Source organism: Enoplosus armatus, chromosome 9 (genome assembly GCF_043641665.1).
Source record: "Enoplosus armatus isolate fEnoArm2 chromosome 9, fEnoArm2.hap1, whole genome shotgun sequence".
Classification (NCBI taxonomy): domain Eukaryota; kingdom Metazoa; phylum Chordata; class Actinopteri; order Centrarchiformes; family Enoplosidae; genus Enoplosus; species Enoplosus armatus.
Window position 1 is genome coordinate 18,243,731 of NC_092188.1, and position 17,200 is coordinate 18,260,930.

At 42.4% G+C, this 17,200-nt stretch overlaps 3 protein-coding genes across 4 annotated transcripts; 2 read left to right on the plus strand and 1 right to left on the minus strand.

Moving 5' to 3' along the window:
• The first annotated feature begins 6,842 nt into the window (after window positions 1-6,842).
• Window positions 6,843-9,261, plus strand: echdc1 (enoyl CoA hydratase domain containing 1). Its single transcript, XM_070912521.1, has 6 exons — window positions 6,843-6,907; window positions 7,624-7,799; window positions 7,961-8,103; window positions 8,266-8,318; window positions 8,465-8,545; window positions 8,650-9,261. The coding sequence occupies exons 1-6, from the start codon at window positions 6,843-6,845 to the stop codon at window positions 9,065-9,067; spliced, it is 936 nt and encodes a 311-aa protein (XP_070768622.1). The 3' UTR covers window positions 9,068-9,261.
• A 1,639-nt stretch (window positions 9,262-10,900) lies between these two features.
• Window positions 10,901-14,999, minus strand: rnf146 (ring finger protein 146). The gene is made up of 3 exons (XM_070912155.1): window positions 14,889-14,999; window positions 14,113-14,172; window positions 10,901-13,793 (listed from the first exon to the last, which is right to left on the minus strand). Exon 3 carries the CDS (start codon window positions 13,779-13,781, stop codon window positions 12,618-12,620), a length of 1,164 nt encoding a protein of 387 aa, XP_070768256.1. The 5' UTR covers window positions 13,782-13,793; window positions 14,113-14,172; window positions 14,889-14,999; the 3' UTR covers window positions 10,901-12,617.
• Window positions 15,000-15,118: 119 nt separating this feature from the next.
• Window positions 15,119-16,664, plus strand: mdh2 (malate dehydrogenase 2, NAD (mitochondrial)). 2 transcript variants are annotated; one of them, XM_070912466.1, is made up of 2 exons: window positions 15,119-15,635; window positions 15,756-16,664. In XM_070912466.1, the coding sequence occupies exons 1-2, from the start codon at window positions 15,210-15,212 to the stop codon at window positions 16,221-16,223; spliced, it is 894 nt and encodes a 297-aa protein (XP_070768567.1). In that variant the 5' UTR covers window positions 15,119-15,209; the 3' UTR covers window positions 16,224-16,664. The 2 variants fall into 2 exon arrangements, with proteins under 2 accessions (XP_070768567.1, XP_070768566.1); XM_070912465.1 differs by having other exon boundaries at window positions 15,119-16,664.
• The last annotated feature ends 536 nt before the right edge of the window (window positions 16,665-17,200 follow it).

Genomic DNA, 17,200 nt, shown 5'->3' on the forward strand with positions numbered 1-17,200 from the left:
TCTCCACAGGAGAATGAAGAGTCGTCCGTCTCCTCTTCTTCTGTCCAGAAGAACTTCTCGAGACCTGCCCGTCCAGCCAACCGACGCCTCCCCTCCCGGTGGGCCAGCCGCTCCCCGACTTCCTCCTCCTCCACCTCCTCCTCTCCGTCTACCACCCCAGTTGTGCCTCCGTCCTTCCCCCTCCAGAAACACACTTCCTCCTTTATCTACTCACACGCCTTTCACATAGAGACTGTCATCATTTGACCTCCACCTCACTGTGTGAACCAACAAGAAGCCTTCAGTGAGCTGAACACTGAACTGTCCTTTTTTTCCATTACTATTGTACATATCAAACCCAGACTGCTTCTCCACTCCTACAGACTCAGAAGTGCTTTAGTTTGTGAGTTCACCAACTCACCTTTTAGAATGTATGTGGCATCCAGTGGAGCCTAACTGACCAAGGGAGACAAGAAAAGGATGTGAAGCAGCTTCACTTATTGAGCAGTGTGCTCCGATTAACCTGCCATCCACCGTGCATAGCCTCAGAGGACAGTGAAAACATCACTTCCCACATTCAATGCGTCGTTCATTCATGCCAACCATCTGAATGGATATCCTATGCTCAGGTGTGGATTCTAGCCTTGACTAGTGTAGCCTTGCAGATCAACCAACAACAAACCCCTCACTACTCCTGCTGTTCTATATCCTGTATTTACACCTTTAAAAGTGGCGCTAGCTCATATTCAAATACTTTCAGCCAAATGAAATCCAGAATGATGTATTTAATATGTACTGTATTTTGTGTGCAACATGTTTTGTGTTCTTTTGGCACAAAATATGATGTTACATACACAATATGCAGCATCTTGTTGGATTCCGAGATTAAAAGCAGCATCACATCAGTGTGCTGAATAGTAGTGTGAAGCAGTGTTGGTTTTCTGCCTTCTTGAATATTACCTACAGTACATGCCTGTACTGTACCTTGCCTGTGACTAAAACATTTTGCTTTACATTCATGACTGGCTTTACTTTTATCATTACAGTAACGCAAAAATGTGAATGTGAGTTCCTTTTTTTTATAACTTCGTACCAAAGGCTGGTTTCTTTATATGGATTTTCCTGATTTGAAAATGAAATGCATTGTTTGTAATGGCATTAATTTTTGCTGTCCACCCATTGCTGATGTTTTCCAATCAAAATGTATGTTAAACATCATTCATGAGAGCCTGCTTTCAGTGCATAACATAAATAATGATGCTTGTGAAAAAAAGCATTTTTTTCTACCTTTACTAATTCTGAATGGTCACATATCAGGACATTACTCAGCTAAGTAGTACAGAGTGGTGAATCATATCACGATGAAGGTGATGCCTTTGCTGTTCTTTTTGTGTAATAAACATAAGGACTAAATGATTTCTCTTCTCTTTTCACATCACATACCGTAAGTATCTACATCTGTGTTACACTTGCATTGTACTGTATGTGGTGTTATGTTGTGCAGCTTTGATGTGTTTATCAAATAATTACACAATTTTGTTTCTTGGCAGCTTAAACCCATTTGTGAAAGCACCAGTACAACACAACACATTATACAGGGAGTATTATTATATGGTACCATTGCCCTGTAGAGCAACCCTTTCAGTATTATTTAACCTGTATATTATTATTATTTTCTCCAATCTCTAATAATTTAGTTCACAAACAACTAGCGAAGCCAACCTTTCCACTGTGCAGTTGCCATGTCCTGGTGCAGCCCTCTTCAATCCTCAGCCTGGAGTAGGAGGAATAATTTAATAAGTTCTGAACACATCAATCATCGCAGAAATATTTCTGTGACTGCATCAAGGGGAGTCCTAGGCCACCGTTCAACTCCCAAAGAAGAACCAAACGACTGTCTGGCGTCTTCAATCTTGTTGACTGACATCTTTGGTGACACTGTGATCTCTCTGAGTGATTACTGCAGAGCTACGTGACAGCAGCAGAGGAGCCCTCTATTACTTTGATGGTGTGGGTGTGTCTTTCTCTGCTTCTCTTCTGTATGTTTGTGTATATATACCCCCCCATAAATGTTTTATGCATTCCTGTTTCTAAATGTGTGTGATTTTGTGTGTCAGGTGCTGTGATGAGCTATCACCTTTTGTTTGTCTGTCTACAATATGAAAAGACTTCTTTTTACTGCTCTATCTGGTAAATGATCAGTTTTGCACCTTCACACACACATACACAGTATATGCCCATTCACCCTACATAAACATACAAATGCCCACACACAACCAATCCTGTGAGAGGGACGGACACCCAACCCCTCACCCTGAAACCTGGTACCTTAGGCTGACTGAAATAACAGGTGCGACAATGTTATGGTGCCAGAAATCCTACCCCTGATATAAATATAAATATTGTCATCCTCTCCTGATTCCCAGCCTAGCCCTGTGTTGGCCGTCTCACCCTGTTTTCCTGTGTCAAGGTTGGGCAGGAGCGTAGATTCCCAGTATTGGCATGTTCTCAAGTCTGGAGGTTTCCAGATGCTGAAACCATTATATAACCAGTACTAACCGATTTGATTCCAGTGCTGCTAAAAACACAAAAACACAAGAATTGTTGGAACAATACAATCTGTATTTTATCATGCAAAGAGAGTGACTACAGTTAACAAATGATGGAACAATGTATTATCATCTGTGTTGACATATTCATATTATACGTAATTGTAGTCTTGCTAGTTATAGGAGCTGATTTTACTGTTTAACACAACTTCAGCCAGAGACAAGGAACACATCAGAGTGCTGTAAAGCTTGTTGCCATTGATGCTCCACTAAAAGTCCACATCCACACAGACACACAGCACCTATTGGCCGTGCACACTATTGGGTATAATTTGATTTGATCTTTCTAGACCAAAGACGGTCCTTTCTGTAGTCTCCTTCCTCTTACAGCCTTGAGTAAAAGAACTGAGATACAATTTTCACTCACTATACTGCATAGGAATTCTAATTAGCCGTTGTGCTCTTTTGGCTATTGACTAGTTTCACATTTCACATACATTTTGGGTAGTGGCTTTCTGTGCATCCACAGCCTTGTTTGCTTTCACTACAAACATGGTGAAGCTAGAGAGTATACATGATAAAGCCTGACAGGACTGCAAGCAAGCTCTTGGCCATCATTAGCTTTATGTTCTCTCCTAGCTAGTCATATTTTATGCCAATAGAGATTAGGGTCATATTTGATTGCTTAGTTAATAAGCTAGTTTGAACTGCTTTTGGTAAATGGTCATGTTTTCACAGTTGAGGTGTGGTTTCAAATACACAATACACATTACAGTAAAGAGAGCCAGCGTCTCCTGGCTCTCTGCCCTCCAGCTCCACTGACCTCCTTGCCCTCCTAACAGGAAACCTCCAGGCCCCTGAGAGCCTCTGGCACCTGCTAACCTGCCATTCTTCCTGCCCTGAAATAGACCCTTACTGGCACTTATCTGATGTCTCTCTCTGTGTGTGTGCGTGTGTTTTCTTATCTTGGTGAGCTGGTATAGAGCCATGCTGACTGCAGCACATTCCCTGACTTCCTGTGGAGCCCCAGACAGCTGATCTATTGATCAGTACACTGATCCATCACTTTAGAGGCCACATACAGTACACACACAACCACACACTCAAACACACACAGACATACAGTACGTGCAACGACATTTGTGTATGCATATAGACAAAATGTGTGAAATGTGGATCTCTCTCTCTCTCTCTCTCCCATTAGCCAGGTTGTAATTTCAGAAAGGCTTCCATTATCAGCTGGAGTCTGCGGCCGCATCACTGATAATATCAGTCTGATATCCGGATGGACGGATCATAAAGCAGCAGGGCTGGCTTTAATAAAAATGACTCAAAGGGCTGAGCAGAGGATGAATGGAAGTGGACAGGCGCAGTGAGATAATGGTTTGGGAATGAAAGTTTATGAAAGAGTACGAACACTCTGGACAGGTTGCCAGTACATCACACACCTAACACAGGTAGACAGTCACTCACTCACTCACACACACACACACACACACACACACACACACACACACACACACACTTGTGGAGTCAACTATGTATGCACATTCCACTAAGCCACCATGTCCTCCCAGGTGCTGCACTTCACAGAGTGATATTTAGAGACAGGTTGCAGGCTAGCTGACCTAGCTGAATTTACTGTACAGAGCAAGAGGGAGAGTCAGCGTGTCTGGAATGCCTGCCTGGGAAGAGTCTCACCGACCTTTTTGAATTCCTTCCCCACTTTTAAATAGACCGGAGAGGTGTGGACTTCTAAACCTTGTTGAGTCTATTGCAGTCTTGGATGCAGTGCACTGTATCCTTGTTGATGGCCTTTTATATTTGAGTCATGAAGGACTTTGGTTCCACTAAGCCATCCATTTAAGGAAAAATACTCTTGATTGGTCATTAGTCACACACAACATATGATCAAATGTAATACAATGGTGCTACTGTGTCTTTAAAGGATATGTGCAAAGTATTTAGCATGAGTGATACCTTTGAATGTAATGTGCTTCCAGAGTAGATTTCATGTTGGATCAGTGTTGTTGGTATGTGAATACTGTTCAATCATTTTTGTGACACTTAAATTTGGTTGAGACTTTGGATTCAGCATTTCTCTGATCCAACTGAAACAGAAAGGTATTTTTGGTTCCTAAGTTTGTTTTCACAGATATGTTCAGGGTAGTGGTCGAGGATGTGTGGATAGAAGTGATTGATTTATGCTCCCAGTAGCCATAGATCGACCACAGGACAGGAAGTGTCTCAACCTCCCTCTGTTTTGGCACATTTCCCCTCCTTTTCCTGCACATCTCTTGGTCTTTATAGCACCATCTTGTTGTTTGTGTATGCCTGTTTGTCTCACTGTCTGAATGCTTTCAATTCTAACTCTCACTCACCAAACATTTACCTTTTGTCTCCCATCTGACCTTCTACCTGTCTCCTTTACACACAATAAAATTGAACAAATCTTTACAAACCTCAGTATTTGCATAGATGCTTTGGTTATATTCAGACAAATTATTTGAAATAACAGAAGTTAAGTTATTTTAACAACCTCCCGCCTACGAGTCTGTAGTAGTTTATGTCTCTGTTTGCAAAGTACTATGATCCCAGAGCAATTCACACTTTTTACTGCACCCCAGAAAGGTGGTAGTCCTTCTTGGTATGATATTACATGTTTCTAGGAGGACTTGATGGCAAAGGGCACTGACAGAACATAATCATTGCCCTCAAGAGCAAAAGTATATTTTGCCTCAGTCTCCCAAATTCTAACCTCAGTTGTTATATTACACCTTATGTAATATCTTTGAAATGCCTTTTATCACTGACATTTGAAGATAAATAGTTTTGGATGTTTGGCTGGGCCACACATAAAACCAAATCTTAGAGCAGGCTTTTGTTTGACAAGATGTTGACACAGTGTTAGACTTGGAAGTGTCCATAGAGATATTAAGACTCAGTCAGCTCACTGGCGTCAAGAAAAGGTGTTTTAGGGCTTGACTCAAACAAAACCTGCTATTTTACAGTTTTAACTTCACACGGAAGCAGCGTAATAATGAACAACTTCAGTTGACAATACGCCATGTTAATAAAACTGTCAGCTGCCTAAAGTACAGCACTGGCACACTGTACTTTAACTTGTAGGTGTTATTTAAAGCCCTCTGTCAATACTACTGAATAAGGACATGTCTGTAGAGCCAGTTCTTCAGTATGCTGTGTTTACAGAGTTGTGACAGACAGAGAGCAGATCTCTCTGTGCAGTGCATTGGCCAATGATGAATAATATTACAGTTTATGTTGAACAATACAATGTGTACAATGTACAATGGAAATATTTGCCTTTTTGCAAGAGGTGATGGTGTACAAATGAACCCCAAATCATATTTTCTGCGTGGCGGTATTATTCCGCCCCCCTGTGGGGACGTTGAGGAACTACATTTCTGTGTTGCCATTATCTACTTCCGAAGAGCTCTAGTTTCCAGGGGGACGGATTTCAGAGTAACACCACACGATTGTCAATAAGCAAGGTTGGTACTTGCATATTTGTTGCTAAATGGTTTGTAATTATTATAGTGGTAGGTTATATTAAAAATACTTTGTGAAATATATTCATTTTCTGTGCTGCTCGTTGTATGCGCACGTATTAAAATTATAAAGGGACGCTTGTAAACCTTGTATGACATTCAGACAAACAACAAGATGGTTTACCACAGTTTGTGAAGCCTCTCACAACTTTGAAAGGCTATTTGTAAATGGTTTTGTGTGACTGGTTTGCTTCAGAATTGCAGTGGTTTCAACCAGAAAAGTATTAAGACATGAATGCTGGATGTTTTCCCATTAAAAACGAAGGTATAGTAGCATAGTAAGCTAGCTAAATGTTACATACCTAACATCATATCCTGTTTAATGATTTTGAATGTGAAAAGTGACTTTCTAAATGTCAGAGTTCATGGTAGCAGCTTTTTATGCTCACTGCTAATAAAACTAGTAACTATAATTTCTGAAATGTTCCTGTGGTAATGAATCTAGGAATATTTTATAATATATTATTACTATAATATAGTGCTCTCCTTATATCTGCTTTTCCCCAGTTTACATGTTCATCAAGGCCTTTTTAAATGTCCTCCTTCAAGAGGCTAAGAGGCAGTGCTCTCGTTTGTCTGTGCATAGTGACTAAAAGCACCAAATCCCAACACAGGTGTTTGTGTTTAATTACCTTATACGTGCCCACCTACTTTTTTAATAAAGCAATATGTCTGAAGTAATGAATGAATGAAGGTGAAGGTGAATATTTTCTCCCACATTTCTCCTTCTCCCTGCTGCTGCAGGATGGTACTGTGTGCAGTGAGGCGACAAATCCTGAGGGGCAGCAGCAGCTGTGGAGCCTGGGCCAGGTGAGGGAGTCCGGCCAGCATGTTTATCACCATGCTAGTGACAGCAAGTGAAGTCATAAATAAAGGAACATCAAGTCTACCGCGTTGAACCCACATTATACGTTCACAAATCACAAATATAGACAAGTCTAGCAATCAAAATGCATTGCGGAGGCGCTGAGATTTGTGCTCATCTATAAAAGTAATAACTTCTCTTATTCTGACTCATGACTACAATGAGCCAAAATCAGAGATGGTTCATTCTTATGTGTTACAAGTTTGCTTGTGTGGCTTGGTACCATGCCTCCTTCAGGCTGATTTATTGAGAGGTAAGGGTATACAAAAGCATCCATTGTCCTCCTGTTTGTGAGTGCAAGCATGAACTTTCAGTCCTGAGCAACACCAGTCTGATTTCCATGAGGCAGTTTTGCATACCATTTCTTTATGCTACAATTACACATATGCATATTCAGTTTGATTTGAATTAACTTATCATTTAGGTTAAAGCCAATGCCTGGTCGTGTAACAACAGAGGACATTCATGTGCTGTCAAAACCTTGTTAAATCCACTGGTAATGTACCATAACTGTATATCTACTATTGTAGCAGTTGAATGAATCAGGCTTCCATTTTATACAGTTCCTGTCTTTCTAACCCTCTGTAAGGGCTGGATCTATGTTTTGATTGAATGCGACTGCTTGAATTTTAATAAACAGTATTAAACTTGTTCCTCCAAGGCTGCTTCAGAGACAGAGCAGGGGCTGCGTGTACTCCAGCATCCATGGCTTCAACCAGGAGGAGATCAGAGAGAAGCTGCTGGCCTTTCCCGGAGGCTCCATTGATCTGCTCAAACAGGAGTCTGGTGTCGCTGTGCTGACCATCAACAACCCCTCCCGCATGAATGCCTTCTCTGGTAAGGTGACAGCACATTTAACACTGTACCTTTTCAGATTGACTTGTGCCGATTTGGCATTCTCGGGATGGAACTCATTTGCGCATAATCACTTGTACATGACACATAAACAAATTACGCTGCAGCTCAGTTTATTGTTGTGAGTTTTTCTTTCCTCCCAGGCAGTATGATGGTGGACCTGGAGGAGAGGGTGAGCCAGCTGGAGAGCTGGACAGACGGTAAAGGCCTCATTGTCCAGGGAGCTGCTGGAACTTTCTGCTCTGGATCAGACCTGAACGCTGTCAGGGCGATATCTAACCCCCAGGTAGCAAAGCAGAGAGATTCTTTACAGCATCTCTGCATATCTATTGCAGTCAATCTGTCGGTCTGCATCTCTGTACCTTTGTCTTTGCTTTTCTTTGTCTCAATGTCTCTTGGATATGTACTTGCCCAAAGATTTCTATATTATGTTTCCTTTGCCTTGTAGGATGGAATGAAGATGTGTATGTTCATGCAGAATGCTCTTACAAGACTACTTAGGTAAGGGCTCTCCTTTCCCTCTCTACTACTCAGTAAATAGCAACGCAGGCTGAAAGAGCAGCAACCAGTCTGAGCTTAAAGAAGTGGGATTTTAGCAGTTATGTAATGTGCTACAGTATGCTGACAGAATAGTTTCCTCAGTGCAGGCTGCCTCTGATCTCTGTTGCTCTGGTGGAGGGGAGAGCGCTGGGAGGAGGTTCAGAACTCACCACTGCCTGCGATTTCAGGTGATGTTTTTGTACAAGGCAATAAAAGATCTCTTCTACACCATCACCTTTCACCCAAACATTTGCTAATAATCTAACTTGTGTCTTTCATCTCTCTCTCATAGGTTAATGGCATCTGGCAGTGTGATCCAGTTTGTCCATAAACACATGGGCCTGGTCCCAGGCTGGGGTGGCGCAGCGCGACTTGTCCACATTGTTGGAAGCCAGAATGCACTGAAGCTGCTTGGTGGAGCTCTAAAGGTGGACCCCGAACTTGGCCTGCGGATTGGACTGGCAGATGGAGTCTTGGAGGTCCCCCAGACAGAGGAGGGTGAAGGGACTGTCTTACAGAGGGCTGAAAACTGGCTCAGTCACTATACAAAAGGACCTGCCCCAGTGATACAGGCTGTAAAGAAGGTAGTATTGTCAGGGAGGGAGCTCCCTCTGTCAGAGGCTCTGAGGACTGAGAAGGATGTATTTGGGACAGTGTGGGGCGGTCCGGCTAACCTGCAGGCTCTGGCCAGCAAGTCCAAACACAAATGAGCTTCTCAGATCGGCCAAGATGTTCAACTGAGACATTTTTGGGAAGCCGAATTGTGTGGAAGAGAATGCTACAGACTGACTCTTGATTCACATCAACAAACGTACTTGTAATAAGCTGAATGCTGTGTCTACAATGTGAATGATAAAGGGTTTCTTCTTTGTTGGTTAGGACTACTAACTTTATAATTTCAATACATCAGCTTGCCTCTAATAAACTGATAATTAGAGACTGTTCATTGTCACATATTTTAATGTTATGATGTATCTCTCTGACATTATTCCTACTCATCACAAGAGTAGGAGTTGAGATACAAACACATACAACAGTGATGCCGATAAGGTCATAGATTACAAACATAACTGTGGGATGAAATGAGGATGGGGTTTTCAGGGATGAAAACTGAATTAATGACATACATAAAAACTCCCCCTGTCCCTTTGGGGTTATATTTTAGAAACTGGTCTCTACAGCCTCTTATTTACAGCAAAACATTGATCAGTTATGGTTCATGTCAGCTGACCCGAGACATTATCTTGTTTCATACTTTATATTATTTTGTTTAGATGTATGCCCTCAATTAAAGTATATCTATAATTTAACAGTGACTATGCTGGTTGGGTATTATAGTCTAATATTTTCAGTATGGATGAAAACAAGGACCTAAAGGACTACATTCTTCATCTTCTAAATCCCTTGTGTCCCCATCAGTCAAGCAAATGAACACTGTCTTTCCTCTAGGTCTCCTGAAAATGTGATTATGGTAATGATTAGATCATGCCAGGCTGGGCCTAACTGAGGCAGACAGATAGCAGCAGCATACAGATGAGGTAATACAAGCATGAGACCTCAGCGTCTGTCTGCAAGATTGAGAGTAATGCTGCTGCACTTCTTTCCTTCAGTTTTGTAGGTCATTTCAGAATCTGCTGTGCTCGTGGTATATTATTGTGGCCTTGATCATCCCCACTCTCTCTGTTTCTATTCTATTGGGATATTCTTAGCTGGAGGTAAGAGCACTTTTTGGCTGATTTTCAGTACTCTGCACAATGGTTCTCAACTATGCATGTGAAACCTTGATAGATGCGGAAGCACATGGTCAAATTAAACAGTTGAAATATACATTGAATTTTTGTGGCTTATTTTTCAATGCTCATTTAAACTTAGTCCATACAGCAAATTAAGATATTGCAAAAGCACTAATGTGCCCAGACTGAAATGGCAAGAATGGGACATGTCCCTGGAGGATGCCTGGCCTTTATCTCCTGTTCCTCTTCCAGAGCTCATGTTTCCTGGCCAGACAGCCAGCTGGAGTGCTGATAGCTGCTGTGGTCAGAATACCAAACACCTACAAGGTGAGTGAGGGAAAGTCAAGAGTTGGCCTCATTCTGTTATATAGTACATAAACACTTGTTTACATGGTCTCCAATGACAGAAAGAGAAGGCTGTGTTGCATACTGTGAACAGTGTGGATTAATAAATGGTATCTCTTTCTTGTTACACCCCTTTTTGATCATGTATTTATAGCTATGAAGGGAAACCACTGACTTTTCCCCATGTTTTTGTCCATGTGTCACTAAGACGGGTGCTTTGTTATATAAAGAACAGTATTGAATACTTAAGTCGGGAGAATGTGATTTATTTTTCCCCCCTAGAAAAATCTCTACAGGTGGTAGTGAGGAGAAAAAGGGGTGAAATCTTACTTACAATGGGCCCATTGATAGTCCTACTTATGTAACACAGAAAAACCAAACTGACATGCACCCTATCACACCGTAAAATACACTAACAATCAGAGACAAGAGCACAAAAATATTATCGTTTTAGGATGATGAAATGACACAATTTATTCTTAAATTACAAACCATGTAACAAAAAAAGTTGCCAAGCAAAAACTGTTACACAAACTTTATTCTTCAGAATGGAAAGTCTAAGACTGAGCTGATGATGTAAGCAGGTAAGAAATATAAAAATAACATAACTTGAAATCTCTGCAGAGTGGCCAATAGCAATGGCATGTTCTTGTTCTCATACTGCCTCAGACATCACACGCACGAGAGGATTTACAACAATAAGTAACGCAAAAACAAACACAAATTAAAAACATGTATTCAAACTCAACCCAAAAATATCAATTATCAACATCCTGCCAACCAGTAGTGTTTAAGTAACTCTCTCTTCAAACATGCACAAATCACAAAACTTTAGAAACACACCAATTGAGAATACTTTAGTCAGGGACAATAAGAATACTAATGAGGCTACAGAGGCCTCAACAGCTTTAAAATGAAAACACTGATACTTCACATTAAAATGCCAATTATTCAAAGCTGGGAAAGGTTAAAATAAATTTGATATGTACTTCTATTATGCACATTCATTTAAAACTGCATTTTAAACTTTAGAATTTCAGAAAGCTGCAGACTAATGGAAATCAAAAGACAAACGCTAGATAGGTAGCCAGATAATCCTGTGGGCTCCCGAGTTACATTACTATCTTGTAGCATATTACGTGTGAAATTTAAACACCCACATAGCTTGAGAGCGTCAGTAAGTACTTCTGTTTCCTTTCTCTATCTGGATAAACAACCGGAAGATTTTCTTCAAACCACAATCTGCTCTGAACTGACACGCTGACAAAAAGTTAACAGTTACTTTTCAGAAATTTGAAGGAAAGGCTTCATAAATCAGTTAAATCTGAAGTAAGGAAATCATTTGGGTCTGGTGGAGGTTGGGAACAAGTTATCAAGGATTAAATTCTTTGCAAGAGTAGTCAGATGACTTGAGCTCTAACAAGCCCATTTCTGCGTGCTATGTTAGCTGAGAGAGTTAAAGTGTAGATGATTAGAATGCAACCGTTCATGATAATGATAAAGACACAGTTCCATTTCCAGGAGTAACACTCCCATGTATGCTTTCTCTCTCGAACGTCACAGATCTGGCTGAGACTCCAAGAAACCCTCTGGGTATTAAGATCATAAGCTTCAACACAAGTATATATATATATATATATATATACCTAGGATTGACGAGTCACTTTTACCTTTCAACTTCCACTTTTCTAGAATTTAGACTCCATATGCATGCAACCAAGTGGCAAATAGTGAGCAGACTGATGGCAGTTGAACACCACAATAAGTCTGTTACACCTACCTGCCTCTCATGATGCGCTGTATAAACAATTATGAGATTTCATGGCTCACAACAACAACATGCTGTATCCATCTGGCTGTTTACCAAGCTGTACCTCCTGTTTCAGTACAAGAACATTCAGTGCTAGAACACAAAACCCAGCATTGCTTCTACTGGCTGGGTATATATAGGATGAAACTGACAAACAAATCACATCAGATACATCCAGATTGTTGTGAGCCAAAAAGAGGCACCAAATTTGATTGCTAAAATTCAGTTGTTTCCCTAAAATTATGGAGTACGTTATACTTAATTTCTCTTGTACCAAGCAATCCACCCACATTCCATCCAACAGCATACAGTGAGGAATAAATTAATGAAATGGAACATAGCCATTTGGTGACGATGGCATCAATGATGACTTCACACTTCAGTCACTGTACACTGGCCATCAGGCATTCTGGACCTTCCACTGCTACTGGATGAAGAAGGGGGAGAGGCGGACTCTGCGCCAGGAGGGGCTCTGTCCTCTGGATTCAGTCTTTGCCTCCGTGGCCTATCCTCCCAGGGCTCCGCACGCTCCCCATCTCCCCCTTCCTCTTCTTCATCCTCCTCCTCTTCCTCATCATCGCTCCAGTCTCCAGAGCCAGACTCGTCCACAGAGGTGTGAGGGTCAGAGGACCTGGAGGGTGAGGCTTCCTCTTCCTCATCTTCTTCCTCTCCTTCCCCAGCCTCAGACCGCTCATGAGAAGGTGTGGGTCTGGGGCTGATTTGCAGCTGGGAGAGAGCATCCTCCAGAGTGGGGCTGCTGCTGCTGCCAGGCTGACCACCAAGGGAGGTGGGAGGTCTGGCAGTGGCTGGAGGGGCGGTAACAGCAGAGGGGATACTTGTAACCTGCTGCTGTACACCTGCTACTGTGGTATCAGCCCCATCAGCAGAGTTTTCTCGACCTGCTGCCCCAATGGCCCCAGTAACACCTTCAGTGTCCAAACGCAGTCCCGCCACACCCTTCTTGGGGATATCCAAAACGTCCCTCTTCATCTTACGTCTACGACCGTGCTCATTGCGCCTGTACTGCACCATGTTCTCCAAGTCGGCTACATACAAAAAACCAGCAATCAGCATTTCAGCTGTTTTCTTGCCCTTGGAGAAAGCGTCCTCAAGCTCGCGGCTGGTTCGCTCATCATACTGCCACCAACCATTACGGCCCTCATAATACCAGGCGTGGTCACTTGTTGCCCCACCCCGACCTCCTGCCGATGCTTTCAGCTCCTCCGGAGAGAGAAGTGTAGGCCTTTCCAGGAAGTCATCTGGCACTTCCTGTCTGCAGAGAGCACAGCGTTTGCTCTGCCAGGAAGCTCCCTTCACACACAGAAAACAGAAGACGTGATGGCATGGCAGTTGGACTGGGTGGACGCAGCTCTGCAGACAGATGGCACACTCCGGTACAGACAGGGCTGGGGATGAGTTGCTGGAGCCAGAGCACGATGATTCTGCACTGTTCCCACTTCCACCACCACTGTTGCTGCCTTTCTTACTGGATGGAAGTGAGCTAACAGAGTGATCTACCTCCCCACAACTAGCCATCCTTAGGAAGTACTGAGGAAAGGGGACAATTGTAAATAAAGGTTATAGTGAGCATGTTAGGATTATCTTCTCTTTTATCAGTACTATTCATTTGGAAAAGCTAGATCAGTATACAAAATTATCATTATTATTGTGGTTGTTTTTAGGTCCACACATGATTAAAATTATATTGAGATATATTATCTGCTATGAAAGTAGTCAGTATACTCAACTGCAAGTCACTGAATAGCAAACAGTCCCAAGATGGAAGAATTATAAATACAGAATGATACTATCTATATGCACCCTGTGCCCTCATACAAGACTGACAGACATGCCATTTGATACTTACTGGAAGTACCCTTAATGCTGATGTATCATTAGGAGAGCTGATGGACCTTCAAACTTGCCACTGCCAAAAGGAAAAGAAGAGTCGGTGAAAATGTATATGCTTTCAGACTGTCCTGAAAGTACAGTTGTGATAACGTTACACAATACCAAGCTATTCCTTACGCAAACATTATTTGACAACCAAACCTTACACGACAATCGAGTTGCACTTTAAGCCTGGTGTTAAAACGGATTAGGTACAACTTAGCGTTAATTCACGTCCATGTTAGCTATGACTGAATGTAACCTATGTGTTTACTTAAGTCTGTGGAACAAAGGGCTGCTCTGTTACCAGTTTGACTACAAGCAGCGAACTATGTCAGCTAACTGTTTGTGTTAACCCAGCTGGCCTTATGACGGTGCTAGTGATGATCACAGCTAACGTTACTAAAATAAAATCTAATGATCTAATAATTACACTAATTGGTGACAGCCTAACGTTATATGCAAATTAGTTTAGCTAACGTCAGATACATAGCAGCTCCTAAAAACTCGTTTGTTGTTATCGTTACAAGTACAAACACAAGTCAAACCGTACAAAGGGATTTCTCGACGGGCAAAGCGATCATAACAATAAGACCTGTTGTAGCTAACGGTGGCTAGGCTGATGGCAGCACTCTGACTCCAGCAAATAGACGGAGTTCATCTGACGGCGCTAGCTTATTTTAGCAGGGCGACATAAACAGCAAGGAGAAGCATTTCCTCACGGCAGAGACAATGCAACGACTGCGGACGTACCGAACCGTTAAATTTTGCTGCGACGGTCTGGTGTACAGTTACAAGTCGTGTAACGACACTAATTTCCAATGCTAATGTACCGACTTCCAATGTTAACTGGCTTTGTTTTCCTCCGAAAAAAGAGGTAGCTATAAAGATGACGACGTAGCAGTACGCGCTGACGCAATATCGACGTAGGATCACACGATCCTTGTTCTCTACGCATGACAGTTTACAGTCTTCCTGTTCGCTCGTGGCTAGAGGACGTTGGTGTCACAGAGGAGAGGGGCTCTTCAGGTATTTTATTTTCACTAAAGTAAGACAAGAAGTAACAGAAACAAAATGTTTTCCCGTGCCGTGAGACCTAGCCTTAGCCTCGCGCGGAGCTTGTCCACCTCTTCGCAGAACAACGCCAAGGTGGCGGTGCTTGGAGCGTCAGGCGGCATAGGCCAGCCGCTATCTCTGCTTCTCAAGAATAGCCCCCTGGTGAGTCAGCTCTCCCTGTTTGATATTGCCCACACCCCCGGAGTGGCTGCAGACCTCAGTCACATCGAGACTAGGGCCCAGGTGACCGGCCACATGGGTCCCGACCAGCTCGATGCTGCTCTAAAGGGCTGCGATGTCGTGGTTATCCCCGCCGGTGTGCCCAGAAAACCTGGCATGACCCGTGATGACCTCTTCAACACCAACGCCACCATTGTAGCCACCTTGGCCGATGCCTGCGCCCGCAACTGCCCCGAAGCCATGATCTGCATCATCGCCAACCCCGTCAACTCCACCATCCCCATTACATCAGAGGTCATGAAGAAGCATGGAGTGTACAACCCCAACAGAGTGTTTGGAGTCACCACCCTGGACATTGTCAGAGCAAATGCCTTTGTGGCAGAGCTCAAAGGCCTTGACCCGGCTCGTGTCAATGTACCAGTCATTGGAGGTCACGCTGGGAAGACCATCATTCCCCTCATTTCCCAGTGCACACCAAAAGTAGAGTTCCCTGCTGACCAGTTGTCTGCTCTGACTGGCAGGATCCAGGAGGCCGGCACAGAGGTGGTGAAGGCCAAGGCCGGAGCCGGATCTGCTACCCTCTCCATGGCTTATGCTGGTGCCCGCTTCACCTTCTCCGTCCTGGACGCCATGAATGGAAAGGAGGGTGTGGTGGAGTGCGCCTATGTCAGATCTGAGGAGACAGAGTGCAAGTACTTCTCTACACCTCTTCTCCTGGGGAAGAACGGCATTGAGAAGAACCTTGGGCTGGGCAAGCTTACTGCCTTCGAGGAGAAGCTGGTGGCCGACGCCATGGATGAGCTGAAGTCGTCTATCAAGAAGGGCGAGGATTTTGTGGCTAATATGAAGTGAACGGGGGGCATTAACTTAGCTTAAAACAAACAGCAGCTGTGATTGATAATTTGTTTCGTCTTAACTTAAAAGGCTCTGGGTAAATCTCAAGATCTGTCAGTGTTTCCTGTCTTTGTTTTTGTTTTAGCAGTAGGGTCATGTTGATTCAAAAATCCTGGTTTTAACCATGGTCCTCTTTACTAGGTATCATTTCCTGTACCTTATCAACCATGGCTTTATCTTGCACCCATAATTTGTGTACATACTGTACTGTGACTTATCTATATTTTGCAAATGGCAACAAACAAAATTTCATATATTTTCATGTACAGTCTGTATTAGTGGGGATTTCTCTGCTGAATGAATGAGGAGGAAATACTGTCATCATGCCTTCTGATGAAAATAGATGTTACTGATGAGCAAAATACGTCACCAATAAACAGATCAGCTTTAAAAAAAAAAGATTCTTTATTTCCTGGTTTTGTTTTACCAAAGTAATTTGGGTTGACAACTGGAACTGTGACAAAATGTTTAGGACCACTGATGCTTTTCATGAAACTCATTTCACATGTCAAATCTGGTTCGTTGGCAAACTTTATGAGCACCGAAATAGTTTACATATGGGTTGTTCAAATCTATACAACTTAATATTAGATCATTCAATTACGCACTTGCTTTAATTCAATTAGGAAATATATATATCTTTCTGTGAAGATGGAGCTACATTATGGTAGTTGTCATAGTTGCTTATTTGCAGAAGAGAAAGGGGGCCGATTGTCCCTGCAAAAAACAAACTAATAAATAATCACTATAGTGGATTTTGACTTAAATAATGACAGTAGGTAGTTTTATTTATTGATTCACAATATGTGCTGAGTTACAGTAGGCATGATAGAAAAGTTATGGAAAAAGTGATAGACCTTCCTTACTGCCATGTACAACACCACTATTATTTATTGTTAGTTTTGTATATGTTTCTCAATTGCCACAGAATATTT

Coding starts and splice junctions, on each gene's coding strand:
- echdc1 (XM_070912521.1), top strand. CDS start 6,843: ATGGTACTGTGTGCAGTGAGGCGACAAATCCTGAGGGGCAGCAGCAGC. Junction 8,104..8,265: donor GGGCGATATCTAACCCCCAG/GTAGCAAAGCAG, acceptor TTTGCCTTGTAG/GATGGAATGAAGATGTGTAT. Junction 8,319..8,464: donor GCTCTTACAAGACTACTTAG/GTAAGGGCTCTC, acceptor TCCTCAGTGCAG/GCTGCCTCTGATCTCTGTTG.
- rnf146 (XM_070912155.1), bottom strand. CDS start 13,781: ATGGCTAGTTGTGGGGAGGTAGATCACTCTGTTAGCTCACTTCCATCC.
- mdh2 (XM_070912465.1), top strand. CDS start 15,210: ATGTTTTCCCGTGCCGTGAGACCTAGCCTTAGCCTCGCGCGGAGCTTG.